Source organism: Antennarius striatus, chromosome 6 (assembly GCF_040054535.1).
Source record: "Antennarius striatus isolate MH-2024 chromosome 6, ASM4005453v1, whole genome shotgun sequence".
In the NCBI taxonomy this organism is placed as follows: domain Eukaryota; kingdom Metazoa; phylum Chordata; class Actinopteri; order Lophiiformes; family Antennariidae; genus Antennarius; species Antennarius striatus.
This window is the reverse complement of record NC_090781.1, coordinates 22,746,552-22,760,197: the sequence shown is the minus strand read 5'-3', so window position 1 is coordinate 22,760,197 and position 13,646 is coordinate 22,746,552. Positions and strand designations below refer to the sequence as shown.

General features: G+C 43.4%; 1 protein-coding gene across 1 annotated transcript in view; it reads right to left on the bottom strand.

The window, feature by feature from the left end:
* Positions 1-13,646, bottom strand: part of grm5b (glutamate receptor, metabotropic 5b) — a 44,362-nt gene that overhangs the window by 30,326 nt on the left and 390 nt on the right. The window contains exons 2-5 of the mRNA XM_068317177.1: positions 13,109-13,570; positions 12,790-12,904; positions 7,314-7,388; positions 6,713-6,887 (exon numbers count right to left, since the gene is read on the bottom strand). Of these exons, the coding sequence (XP_068173278.1) occupies positions 6,713-6,887; positions 7,314-7,388; positions 12,790-12,904; positions 13,109-13,570 (827 nt within the window). The remainder of the gene's footprint in view (positions 1-6,712; positions 6,888-7,313; positions 7,389-12,789; positions 12,905-13,108; positions 13,571-13,646) is intronic.

Here is a 13,646-nt window from a genome sequence, read left to right as displayed (position 1 = left end):
TTTAAACCGACCCAAAAGACAAGCAACCAGAAAAGTGTTTATCAAAAGTTTTCTCAATAAACATCATTTCCCATAAGCCTCAGAGTATCCCAGGTAGATCGATAAGTGGGTTGCATTTAGCTCAGACAGACGTCTATTAGCAGCAAGGCAGAAAAAACAAAACAGTTTGGAGAGCAAAGTTTCCAACAAGGAAAGAGAGATTATAAGAAAACGCTATCGTGACATAAGTATGACACACGGGCCAATTGGCTTGGAGAGGGTTTTAGAGAGATTATTTTGAGTGGGAGCTGCTGGCCTCGATGTGTCATCGTGACTTTGACGTCCTACAGATCGCTAATCAAGCGTTTACTGTAAAATCAGACGAAAAGAGTTTAAGAATCCACCAATCGTGTCAGAATGAAATACAGAAAAGAATCGTTTATTGATCCAGGGAATACTATTGTTTGGAAAATGGGCGTGTTGGAGACGATTGGGGACTGGGTTTCCTAAATGCAGACTTAGATGTCCCATGTGAGGCTAATTGGTGCAAGAAACAATATCTGAGGCATTAAAACAGATTTGTAGTTACAATATTTAACCCAGTTAAAATACAGTGGGCCTACAAACTGTTTCTGCCTCGGTAACGTCAGCGGGTGTTATTCTAGTGTACTGTTCAACAGTTTCCCGGTTACCTTTCCAAGGAGAAGCCATGGATCATGCAATGATTTCACAGCAAGGCATCACCATTGGGAGATCATGCATTCGCCACCGATAAACAGGCACCATCGATCCCTTAACACCTGCAGACACGTCTCACACTACGAGCCGCACAAACTCAGAAAGAAAAGAACGCAAGGAAAGAAACATCGTCCAACATAGCCCAACAAATTTCTCTTAGTCCCCTCTGTCTTTCTCCCTTTTAATCCGTCCGTCTTTCTCCTTAACATATCCCCTTGTGTTTAATTGTCACCAGTCTCTCATTGCACAGGTATGAACGGAAAGGGCAGTAATAAACTTCATTCATTCCACAAATTAAATATCACAAAGCAGCTCTTGTTTTAATCAAGGGTTCATTAGCATGATACTCACAAGCGTCATGTCAACTTGGAAACTGGAATAGTAGCCATTTGTTCGTGTGTGTGTGTGTGTGTGTGTGTGTGAGTGTGTGCGCGCGCTTGTGCTCGTGCACATATGTGTGTTTGCACATGCAGATTCACCCTGAACCTAGCACTGATGCATAAATTATTCTGCTACTGCGTGGGATTTGTTTTGCATGTCTGATGAGAAATTATTACTATGAAACCACACACACATGCACACACACACACACACACACATAGACACACACACACACACACACACACACACACACACACACAGATTTTACATCTCCTCTCTGTTCTCTAGCCTTGCTTCAACTGCTAATCTCTCCTCACTTCAATTATAGTCCTATCCCTCCATCCCATTCCTCACCTTCCTGCACCCCCCCCCCTTCTGTTTCTCTACTCTGGCCTCTCCAAGCCTTTGATCTCCTCTTACAACCAACGCAGGTGTAAAAAATCCATTTCAGAGACGTGTAGCTTTGAGACGTGTTGAGCCACTCAGATGTTTTGCCAAGCGTTGCCGTTTAACCTCTCTCCTCTAGGCCGTCTTTAAAATTCATCTCGATTTAAAAACAGACGATAAGGAAGTCCAAGTCTCCGCCAATCGGATGTGGCGCCACGCCGGACGCTGCAGGGATCTGTTCGGGGTTTCTGATGTCATGCATTTCCGCCCTATTCATACATTCTGACAAAAACGTGAGGATTCAGACAGGCAATGCCAGAGAGTGAGACGATGACAAGTCGCAAATAAGAGGAAGCAACAGGGTATAGAAACAAACTGTGATAAGGAAGATCTACTGAAAGAAGAGGGTTATGGGATGCAGGAGAGGATACCAGCTGTTCAGGCCATCAGCATTATCACTGAGCATCTTCTAATGATGCTCAATTCAGTTAATGTTACTGTTAATGTTAAGACCAGCACAGAGAACACACAAACACACAAATATAGGTGCGCCCACGCATACACACAACCATTCACATAAACACATACGCATGCGCCACATACCACCCCGACTGCTATTCTGGATTCATCCAAATATGGTTAGAACTATTTCCATGGCAACAGGAGGCAGAAGGGGTACAGACAGGAGCTGGAGGATCTCCGAAGTCTGTTTTTCTTTTTTCTTTAATTCAACAGAGCCGTTGTTTTTTTTGTTTTTGTTTTTTTTGTTTTTTTTGGGGGGGTTTTTTGAGTTCCAGTTAAATCATCTGCCACTCGGATCACACGCGATGCATCCCGGAAAATGAAGGAACTGACTGAGTCATGTGTTTTTTTTGTGTTTGTACTCAAACTGGGGGTCCTGGGACAGGGTTTCGGACGCTTAATTACAATGAAAGAATGTATTGAGACTATTTCGATCAGGGCTTTCATTTATTTTATGTAATAAAACATCTACAAGCTTAATTATTGTCCAACGTGGTTCCTTGGTGAGCCATTAACGTCTCTTGGCTCCTTCCAGTTCCAGTTCTGCTCACAGGCTGCCGTGGATCATGGTATTACCTACTGGCAGACATCCACTGCTATTTTTATTACTCTTATTAATCTTATTCCCATATTATTACTCTCTTTCTCTCCCTCTCAGCTGAACTGGTCAACGTTGTGCTCGGAGGTTTCTGCTGTAAGGCACTTTTTCATCCTTGCTGTCATCACCTGTTTGCTCACGGGAGAAATTATTGTCCCTCCATAAAATAGAGACCTCTTTCTAGACGTGCTATTTGGAAAGAGTTTTAATTTGACACTTTAATTCAGTGCAGATAATAATTCCTTGAAATCTGGTGACGATCAGCTATAGATAAAAAATGATAATTTAGTATTAGAGATGATGGGATTTTGGTAACGTGGGGGGAACGGTTTCGGGACTCCAGTCCTGTTCTGTGCAGAGTTTGCATGTTCTCCCCGTGTCTGTGTGGGTTCTCTTCGGGTTCTCCAATTTCCTCCGCTGGGATAGACTCCAGCAACCCCCGTGACACGAGAAAGCGGAGGAGGGGTACAGCAACAAATGAATGGTGGATGACGAAATCAAGATAATGTTGTTGCATGTGAAATCAATCCCATGATCAGATCTATTTTCAATGACTTCACTGCATGTAAAGACTATGACTCAACGCATCACAATCAGTGCGCCGAGAAAGGAACGGTCACTCTGTAAAATGCATGATATAAATAAAGTATTATAGCATTATCCTGAGCATATATTACATTTTTTTTAAAAACCGTGGAACGGATGAGGTAATCAAAAAGACTTGGAAAGAATGTGTGTTCAAACACACACACAGCACATATTTCAGGGGGTTGTTGTCATTTATGGAAATATAACATGAGAATTATTTATTTCACTGTGAAGACCTTGAGGATTTAAGGAAGGAGACACTGTTTCACTTAGAGGTAGACAAAAGGGGATATTAATTGGATTTATGGACAAACTAATGACACAGGAGTGTGTGAATGTGTGTTGTGTCTATGTGAGGTGTCCTGGTGTGTTTGTGTTTGTGTCCCATGTGGCTCCAGATATTTATCCCAGCCCAGCTATTCATTAATGGGTCTGTAGCCCGATGGCACCATGAGGAATTATAGGACAGAAGCAATCAATGTGTGTGTGTGTGTGTGTGTGTGTGTGTGTGTGTGTGTGTGTGTGTGTGTGTGTGTGTGTGTGTGTGTGTGTGTGTGTGTGTGTGTGTGGGAGAGAGTGACACAGATTTCTTGTGATGTGTTTGTTGGCCTCAGGACCTGATGTGGGTTTTTAGGATTATTTCTAGAAGACTATCAAAAAAAAAAACCGGGGTGCTGGCTGCTGCTTTTTCAAACCCACCAAAATGTGAAGAGAAAGTAAAAACCTCTGGCAGTCTTTCTGATGAGTTCTCACTCCCCCTAAAATATCTTAAATTTACACATAGTGTTGCATCTGCAGCTGTTTGTCAGTGATATTAAATACTTTGTTAATCTGGTTAAAGGATGGAGGATGCGTCCAAATTTATGAACAAACTCAGGATTCATCAGACAGCGTAATATTCTAACAGCGTCATAATATTCTCCTTGTGGTAATGTAATAATTCTAGTGCCCAACAGGGCTAATCGGTTCTTTCCACGTACCCACCCCCACCCCCCACCCCCCAAGAACTGTTCATCCACCTGTGACCACCTCCAATTTACAGCTAATGTCCACGTATCGCGATTGAATTAATGAACGTCTGGCTGCAGACGGGCTGCGAGGCATGAGCGGAAAGCCAAACGGTGCGAGAGTTTCTGCACGTAACGATTCACATAAGTGGCTGAAGACGAGACGATTACCGATCCAATGACTTCAAGCAACGTCAGCATGCACGAGAAAAAAAAAAGAGAGGAGACTCTCCTGACTGCACGAATAAACTGCTGAGCTGGGATAGTGTGATTTATAACACTAAGATTTTGTATGAAACTACATTTTATTAACCTGCTGTTTCAGAACCAATCAAGTGAACCAAGAGTCCTTCCACCTTTTTTATCTTATTTTTCAGGGTTAGTCATTCTTTTTTTTCTTTTTTCAGTTGTCTTTCCAACACAAGATGTCTAACTCCACCTAAATGTCACAGTTGACCCGGTGAGGAGGTAGACGGTCAGGATGGGCACCGACTGTTTATTTTTGACCTGGCAGCAATAAGATTAAATGAAAAAGAGCTTCTTACAATACATACACTGTATTTCTGATCCATCTCTCCAACTTTTAGTTGCTTGGAATAAAGTAAAAGAATTACAGAAATTAATTTTGTTGGAATAAATACACAAACCTCAGATTTGTGAATTTGCTGAATGAAAATTTGACGTACATCTAATGGCCCTTTTCCACCGACGGTATCAACTCTCCTTTTTTTTTGTTGTAATTACATTTGTTTTTGGTGCTACTTTTGTCGCGTCCGTTGAGCTTCCAAGCGACTCGATTCGATACCAAATGTGACTTTGGAGGCTAAGTCTCGCTGATCGCTGATTGGTCAGAGAGAACCGTTGCTACGATGACTCATCCCTGAGTCAGACCTGAATTTTTTTCATTCTTTTAATAATTATTTATACATTATATTTTAGAACAACGCGATTAAATCAATGAAAAAGGTGAAGACGTGTTCTTCGTACAGCACCTGTGCATCGCATATAAAATGTGACATTTACAGTGCATTGCTATGGCAACCAGCTACACTGACGGGTACTGCAGCTGTAATATAAATGATACTGTACAAACAAGCAAGGAAGACTGAACGCATAGAAGCGAGGTGATAAAAGAGACATCGGTCAATCTGAGGTTGACATATTTTACTTTCTTCCACTTTTCCTTTCGTATATTTCTACTGCTAACCATCCAGGTGTGTTTGAGGCCCAGTCAGAGGTTAGGTGTTGTGTTCAAAGGAACATTCACAGTAATTGTTATGGGTGAGGAGCGCGCTGTTGCCGGCTTCCCCTCTGTTTCTGAGCTCCGGGCGGCGTTTGGAAAAGATGAGTTTCTATGCAACCGAATTGGAACTGACACCATCTGTCAAACCGTCCACAAACAGTCTCAACTTAAAAAACAACTTAACCCACAACAGGAAGTCAAACGCAGCCAATCCTCCCTCTCCTCCTTCTTCTTTATCTCAGACAACAAAGCAAATATTAGCATAAATGGTACAGGTAAAGACATTACCTCACTCTCGGCAGGATCACGATGATGATGATGATGATGATGAAGATGGCGGTGATGATAGGATGAGCGTGATGAAAACGAGCATCATGTTATCATTCAGTTACACAGAGCAGATCACTGGAGGGAGAGCAGAATAAAAAGCGAACAAAAATTATTTCTTTGGTATTTCAATGCTAATCATACGATCGCGGTTTCGAATCTCCTCGCAGTCTATTTTGCTCTCCGCACGTTGGCTGAAATTATTCATCTTGTGTTTATTACACAGTTGGCATGGTAACCAGAAACACACATGCACAGATGCTGATGAAAACGGTCCATTTGGATGGTTATTTTTGCAAATGAATTGTAGGAGGAATTCATGTAAGTGAGAACAAAGGGGGGGGGGTAAGAAGCAGCTTTATTCCTCCTAAATGAAACTCAAAAGCGGCATGTAGTTCCCTAAAGAAAAACTAATGCGGTGCAGGTTGAATGCATTCTTTCCATACGGGAATTTAATATTAGAAATCTGCTGCTTCGCCGTCATCCACAGGTGCAACAAACATAGATTTAAGAAATTGAATGAGATTTTAACCAAAAGAAAAATTATCCAGCTTTCCACAGAATAATCTTTGCTCTTTTGCTCAGCTCCAACGCAAACGATGACTACTTCACACGCCAGGGCGTCCTCCACCCTTTTATAGCACAAGGCCTCCTTCACTGAACGAATGAATGACTTTCTCCTCTAACTGCAAAAGGCATAAATCCACATCTGTGAAATAAACAGTCAAGACGCAAAAAAAAAAAAAAATGTGGTTGTATATCAGGCTGTCATTCACTTCTGTAAATTGATTCGTGAAAAGCAGGAAATGACACTTGTCAGGGAAATATTTGACGCAATCAGTCACAATCGTGTGAAAATTGAAATAAGATTTTCTGGAGGGAAATCCTGCAGATCCTCGGTAAACACTTAGAAAACAGAACCGAGCTGGTGAGTTCACTGACCTGCCGATGAGCAGGAACTTTCCCACCAGCCCCTGGCGTCTCATGGCCATCAGGATGTTGCGGACGGTCATGCCCTCGCAGAAACAGGCCACCACCCTGGCCTTGGGCAGGTGGGCCCTGAGTCGCTCCAGCAGCCGGTCAAAGCTCTGCTCGCCGGCGTTGCTCCAGATCTTGCCTGAGGGGAAAAAAACACAGCAGACAAATGTAAACGTGGTTTGTGACCGTCGGGACGCGTTCGGATCGCTGCTGCTGTGTGTTCTGTGAAGGATTTGTGCTTGTAGTTTTGGTTTTTTTTGCTTGTGTGTCACAGTCTCTCTAGAGGAATCCACTTGACACCCACAGTGGGAAATGTATGAGGTAACACAGCAGTAGACTGACCTTTACTGTAAAATAAATGTCTTGAGGCTACTTGACTCATTTCAACTGACACCGTAGTGACTTTATGTGGATAAATAAAAAGTCTGTTTTCTGTTTTTCATCTGAAAACTCCCAGAAAAGAAACTTAAAAAAAAAAAAAGAAAGATTCAATCAGCCATTATTTCTTCTCTGTTTTGTGATTTGCTGCTGAGCTCCCTGCAGTCATTTGTTCAGAGTATATTACCTGAATGGGCGATACAGATGCCCTCCTTGGCAGCCATGTCCTTGAACGCCTCCATCCCACTTTCACCATAATTACCTGGAAAGCACAGAAAAGACAAGAATAAATGATATTTAAAGGAAGGATGGAGATAGATAGATAGATAGATAGATAGATAGATAGATAGATAGATAGATAGATAGATAGATAGATAGATAGATAGATAGATAGATAGATAGATAGATAGATAGATAGATAGATAGATAGATAGATAGATAGATAGATAGATAGATAGATAGATAGAGAGCTTGTGTCTACTGTAGCACCCATTTCTTAGCCAGAGAAAGTGGGTGACCTGGAATTTATGCTAATGAGGGTTTGTACACACTGGTGAAGACTATGATAGGATTCCCCTCTTTAATTTCTCATCTTCTCCTCATCCTCTCTTTCTTTTCTCTGTTTGCTTGAAGATAAGATCAAACATCAGTCTCTCTCTCACCAACATTTCCACTGTTTGTCCCTTTTCTGACGTTGTGTTCTCTCATCTTTGTCTTATCAGCGATTTAAACCGCAGAAGGAGGGGAGAAGAGGGGAAGGAATCGTACAATAGAAGTGGAAAGAGGTCCCACAATCCTTGACCAGTGTGTGTGTGTGTGTGTGTGTGTGTGTGTGTGTGTGTGTGTGTGTGTGTGTGTGTGTGTGTAGGCCAGTGATGAGTGTAGTGGAGTGAAGTGTAAAGTCCTGTAATTAGTGTCTCAGTGAGAGGAGTGGGAGACAGATGGTACAGACCAGCCTTACCCATTGCACACACTGACACACACACACACACTGACACACACACACACACACACGTTCATACTGCTACACACGTCAAAATCGATAAAGCTTGTAACCTACTTCACTCCGGTCTCAACAGGGATTTACGTGCGAGACATCTCTCTCGCTCTCACTCAGTAAGCTCATCGTGCGTCTCTTTATCGCTCCATTTCTGTCTCTCCATCTCTCAAACGTAAATACACGCCCTTCCTGCCTCTTTACACTACGTACATACTCTCCTGCGAATACACTCACGCTCGGAAACGCAACCCCACCACCCACACACACACACACACACACAGAAAATCCCTCATTCATCAGCTGCAGACACCTGTGCGATCTCTGTCTTATTTTGTTTTCTGACTTTGTCTTTGTCATCCTAAATTCAACCAAACACAAACTTTAAATCCGGTTTGGGTCACCTGTTCACAGTTACTAGGGAATATTTCATGCAGCTCATACTTCTTGTGCAGGCTTGTGTCTCATCAGGTTTTCTAATGACAAAAAAAAACACACAGAAATCACACATCTACAGCTTTCCTCTCTTTTCTCTTCACCCCCTTAAGTGTTTTTCTCACTATTACCTCTTGTTCATCACTTCTTCTTGAACACTTTTGTTTAAGTCGCTAGTTTTGTTGCAACACAAAGACAGTAGAAACAGATGTGAATGTAAAAAGTTCCAGTTAAGGATTAAAAAAAGGACCCCAAAAAAAAAAAAAAAAACCTCTCACTGCGAGACGCTGATGTCCGCTCTTCCTCTTCCCTTCCTTTGATATCTACTTCCTCTTTGAAATCTTCATCCCATCACTTTATTCATTTGATATTTTGCAATAGAGCTGCTTTAACATGCAATCACATTGCGGAAGCTGATGGGTCTCCTCGGGGCCCGACGTGGCCACTTGCTTTCGCTACCGCCGCTCTATTTCCCAGTCGACCAGACGGTAAAACCGAAGACACACACACACACACACGGTTGGCTTTCTCTTTCCCTCCCCTCTCCATCTCCATCCATCAAACTCAACACCTTCATCCTCTTGTCTCTCTTATCCGGTGTGCTTCATGTAGTTTGGTGTTCCATCCTTTTCCTGGTGTTTCCCCGACTTTTCAACCCTCATTTCCTTCAAGCGAGTTAAAAATAGACTTTATTTAGCAAAAATGGGGCGACCACCTGTTCTCTCTTCCTACTCCTCGCCATCCCTCCCGGTTCTCACCCATGCCGTCGCCACCGCCACATTTAGAGTGCTACGACGAAGTGCAGCTAGATTTCAAACACTTTAACAACTTGGGCCAAACTGTGTTACACAACATTACAGGATGAAGCAGAATACCAACACAAATTCACATTAGCGTGCATTTACTGTGCGTCTACATGAAGGTAACGACAATCAACCATCAACCAAGAGGTGAATCCTCTTGGCGTCCCTCCATCCCCACCTCAACTAGTCCTTCAGTTGCTTGATATTATTTTTAAATAGCGCACTTAAAGAGCAGCTTTGGAGCTACACGGACAAAGAAACAGTGACCTGCTGTGGACATGATGGCTTAACATTATGCTCAATGAAATCAGTCAATAAGATTACTCACTCAGCGAGCGACGTAAATCTATTTTTACTGCTTTCAGGTGGGACTAAAGAAGGTTTAGGCCTGCGGACTGGCAAAAAAAATAAACATCCTCTCTCTTCGCTCGATGCTTTCATCAGTTTAAAATCTATTGTTTTTGTCTTTGTTGAATTTAAATGAGCTCCTAATCTTCTGATCTTCAGCCAATTTTAAGTCGAATCTGTGATTTAGGCTCATTGAAACACAACAGGGTTCTGGTTCATTGGAGACCCACCAAAAAAAATGGCCCCTGACCCACTTAGAATCTTCAACCTCAGGCGACTCTGCTAGTGATGACAGTAAAAACCATGAGCAGATATTTCGTTCCCTTCTTCACCATTCATTACACCTTTCTCCACACCGGCCTCATCCCACCTTCATTTTACTCGATCCCAACAAGGCCACGGATGTCAGAACCCACAAGGCGTGTTATTCTCCGGAGGGACAGAGAAGGAGAAGGAAAAAGAATGATGGAAAAAGAAGAAGGTGGAGGAGGGTCAGGGAATCACTGGTCAAGATAGCCAATAACAAACGGGTGCAAGAAATGGGAGCTGGAGTCAAGAGAAAGGGGTGCGGGGAAGGCTGATATCTTGGTTTATTGAGAGATTGATCAATTTCTGTCTGCGAGTGTCGGCGTGACACGTGTCAAACAGCACATCAATAAAACCCACTCAGTTGAATAGAACTGGACAGAATGATTGGAAAAAGAAGGAAGGGGGGAGTTACTCAGAGTAAAGCGAAATACACACTGAAGAATGGACCCAAAACTGAAGCCATGTTTGATAAAAATTAGGATTAGTTTTGGTCTCTCCAAGTTGCCCGAGAAGGATTTCATTCCATCTGTCGTGTTTCTGCTCCTGCTCCTCTTTTGAATCTATTTATCTATTTATCTCATTTCTGTCAAGAAATTTTTTAGCCTTTAGCTCAGAAACAAAATAATGATGTGAAAATTTTTAAAAGGAGCCAATAAAAATGATAAAACTGCAATTCATGTGACAGATGGCATTCTGCACAGCTTCCATCCTCCAACGGTTACCCAGTACCCGATCTAATCTAGGACACCCTCCTTCACCCCCTGCATCGCTTCAGCGATACACACCTGATGGACACATACTGTACTGTTGTCTGATCTTATTAAATGCATTTTAATCAGCATTGGACAAAATAAAGTTAAGTCCTGAATGAGCCTGAGTATAAGAGAATTTCTCTTGAGAATTTGCTCAAGAACGTCCCCAGAAATAGCATCGGGATTTTGCATCAATTTTACCAATTGCACTTTCCACAATTGGAAAGATTCGGTCTCGTCTCAGGAGACTTCGTCTTACTCCCACCGGAGAAGAAATGGTATTAAAATCCAACCATATCTCCCTCGTGAGAAACTCACGCACGCAGCGTTACCCTCCCAATAATATTACTTCATTACTTCAGTTTAATTACTGTGATGATATTACATGTATTATTCAGTTTTCTTGCATATCGGTTGCTATCATCTCTTGCCTCCAGTTGCAAAATGTTACTGCAGAGAATTAATGAGTCTCCCACCACCATCTATCTCTGAATCTGCAGCTCCTGTGTGCTTCTCTTATCTATCCTAAGCACTCCACGCACACAGACACTCTCGCTTTTACTCTCTTATGCTGTTGTCTAGGTTTTCTGATACGATTACCATTGCTTACCCCATTCTCTCTCCCCCCCCTCCCTAATTTTCTCCTCTTTTCCTCAATAAACCCTTCATTTCCTCCTTTCCATCCTTCTCCTCCCGGTCCTCCCTCTCTCTGTTCCTCTCTCTCTCGCCCTCTCGCTCAACCTCTATCCTCGCCACTTTCTTAATTCTTAATTAATTCCTTTGCCACCGCTCCATCTCTCCCTTTCCCTCTATCTCACTTTCTTTTCGCAGTTCTTTCCTTCTCTTTGCCACCCTCCCTCTCTGGGTCTTGGTGTTTCAGACAGCGGCTAACCTTAAAGACCATTTCCAAGGTCAAACGTGCCTGTCTAAGGAAAGACAAGCCCAGTACATCCATTAGACTCACGCAACTGTGCTTTTAAACGCAAACATACATCACTATGATTTGTCACAGCGCCTCGACATCGGAGGAAAAGCAATAAATAATAACTCCATAAGGTTCAACAAACATCAATCAGTGTTGTTACTGAGGATTAATGTGCTATACCTACAAATTCTCACCGTTTTTTAAGCAGTCTGTTTTCCAAATGTGCACAATACAACTCACGCATTTAGCATCCGCTGCTGCAACACACACACAAATACGTTCATGCGGAATCACTATATGTATGAGCACACACACTCGCACATGCTATACAAATGCTGCTGTAAGGCCAGGGCTAGAGTGTTCCATGTGTCGGTGTAAGTGTGTGTGTTTGTCTGTATTGATCTTTATCACACACACACACACACATACACACACTTTCGGGTTCCACAAGCCTTCTCTCGGTGGACACACGCGCAAACACAGTTACCGCGCTGCTCTCCAGTTCCGGTATCCGTCACACCATCTCCCAGCGGCAAACCCGCCGACACAACTCACTTCCATCTTCGCTGCGACTGACTTTGTAAAGTACATTTCCGCGCCTGTGTCAAACACGCATCAGTTCCTTCGCTCGTCTTTTATCTTCTGTGACTACCATCCTCCTCCAGGTCTCTCTGTGTTTCACTACGCTCCATCTTCTCTTGGCTATGCTTCCCGTCTGTCTGCGTTCCTTATTTTTGGCAGCGTAGAATCCACCTGTGCATCACATTCACCTCAGTCAGATGAAAAACGATCTCTTGAAAAGAATCGACTGACTGCTACACCTTTGCTCTGTCCAATCTCATCAGTTACATCCCTAACCTTCCTCTTTCAGCCTTGTCCTTTCACTGACTCCTCTCTTCTGTTGTTCAAAATATTTTGCAACACTGCGGAAAAGACTGAAGTTAATAAATGTAATGAGACGTGGCCAACGCCACAGACACGGGAGAATGATGGCGGAGGCAATTTTCAGGAGGAGAAAAAGGAGTCTTTGTGTCCATTTCTGGGCTCAGCGGAGGAGTTTAATAGTCAGGGACAGAACATGTGGGTGGTTTTACCTTCAGTGTGAATCGCAGACACGTAGCTCCAGTTGTATCTCTTGACAATGTCCACCATAGCTCTTGCTTGCTGGGCGTCTGAAGGCACCACCCTCATGAAGTACTTATAAAGACTCTGGAATGACAAGTGGAATCAATGACGAGAGTCATCCCCCGAGCATCTGCAACATCCATCTGAGTGAGAGGAAACCTAAATAATTCATTTAAAGTCACGTTAAAGTAGGAGTAATACATTCTCAACAAATTGATCGACTCTAATATTCATGAGCCGGCATCTAAACGACCTGAAAATCAGTTTGCGGGTCCTCTGGGGACGCACCTTATCGCTGAGGTCCATGCTGGTGGCGGAGTAGGCGATCTGGGGTATGTTGAACAGCTGCAGGAGGTTCTGGACCTGGATGGCCACCGAGCTGGACCCCGGTCCGATTAAACCCACGATAGGCTTCTTTCCCCGCATCGGAGTGGCAGCGGGATCCGCGCACTTCATCACAGGTGTGCCACCCCCTCCTCCTCCTCCTCCTCCTCCTCCCCCACCTCCCCAGGTACCTCCGCCCCCCCATTCCTCGGCCTCATCGGAGGAGACAAGCGAATCCCGGATGAACTCGATGCTCTGCTCCAGAGCCACGGCCGAGTGCCAACAGGAGTCGCGGATCTCGCATCCCAGGGAGATGTTAGGAAGGATGTGGGGGTCGCTGTTGATGCGGTCCAGGGTGTGCATCATGGCCTCCACCCTCTGAATGCCGTACTGCTCTCGCACCGCGCCACATTTGCGTTCGTGCACCTAAACACACCAAACAGAAGTAGAGGAATAAAATTTAATAATGTGTAATGTCCAATTACTGATGGAAGCTTCAATT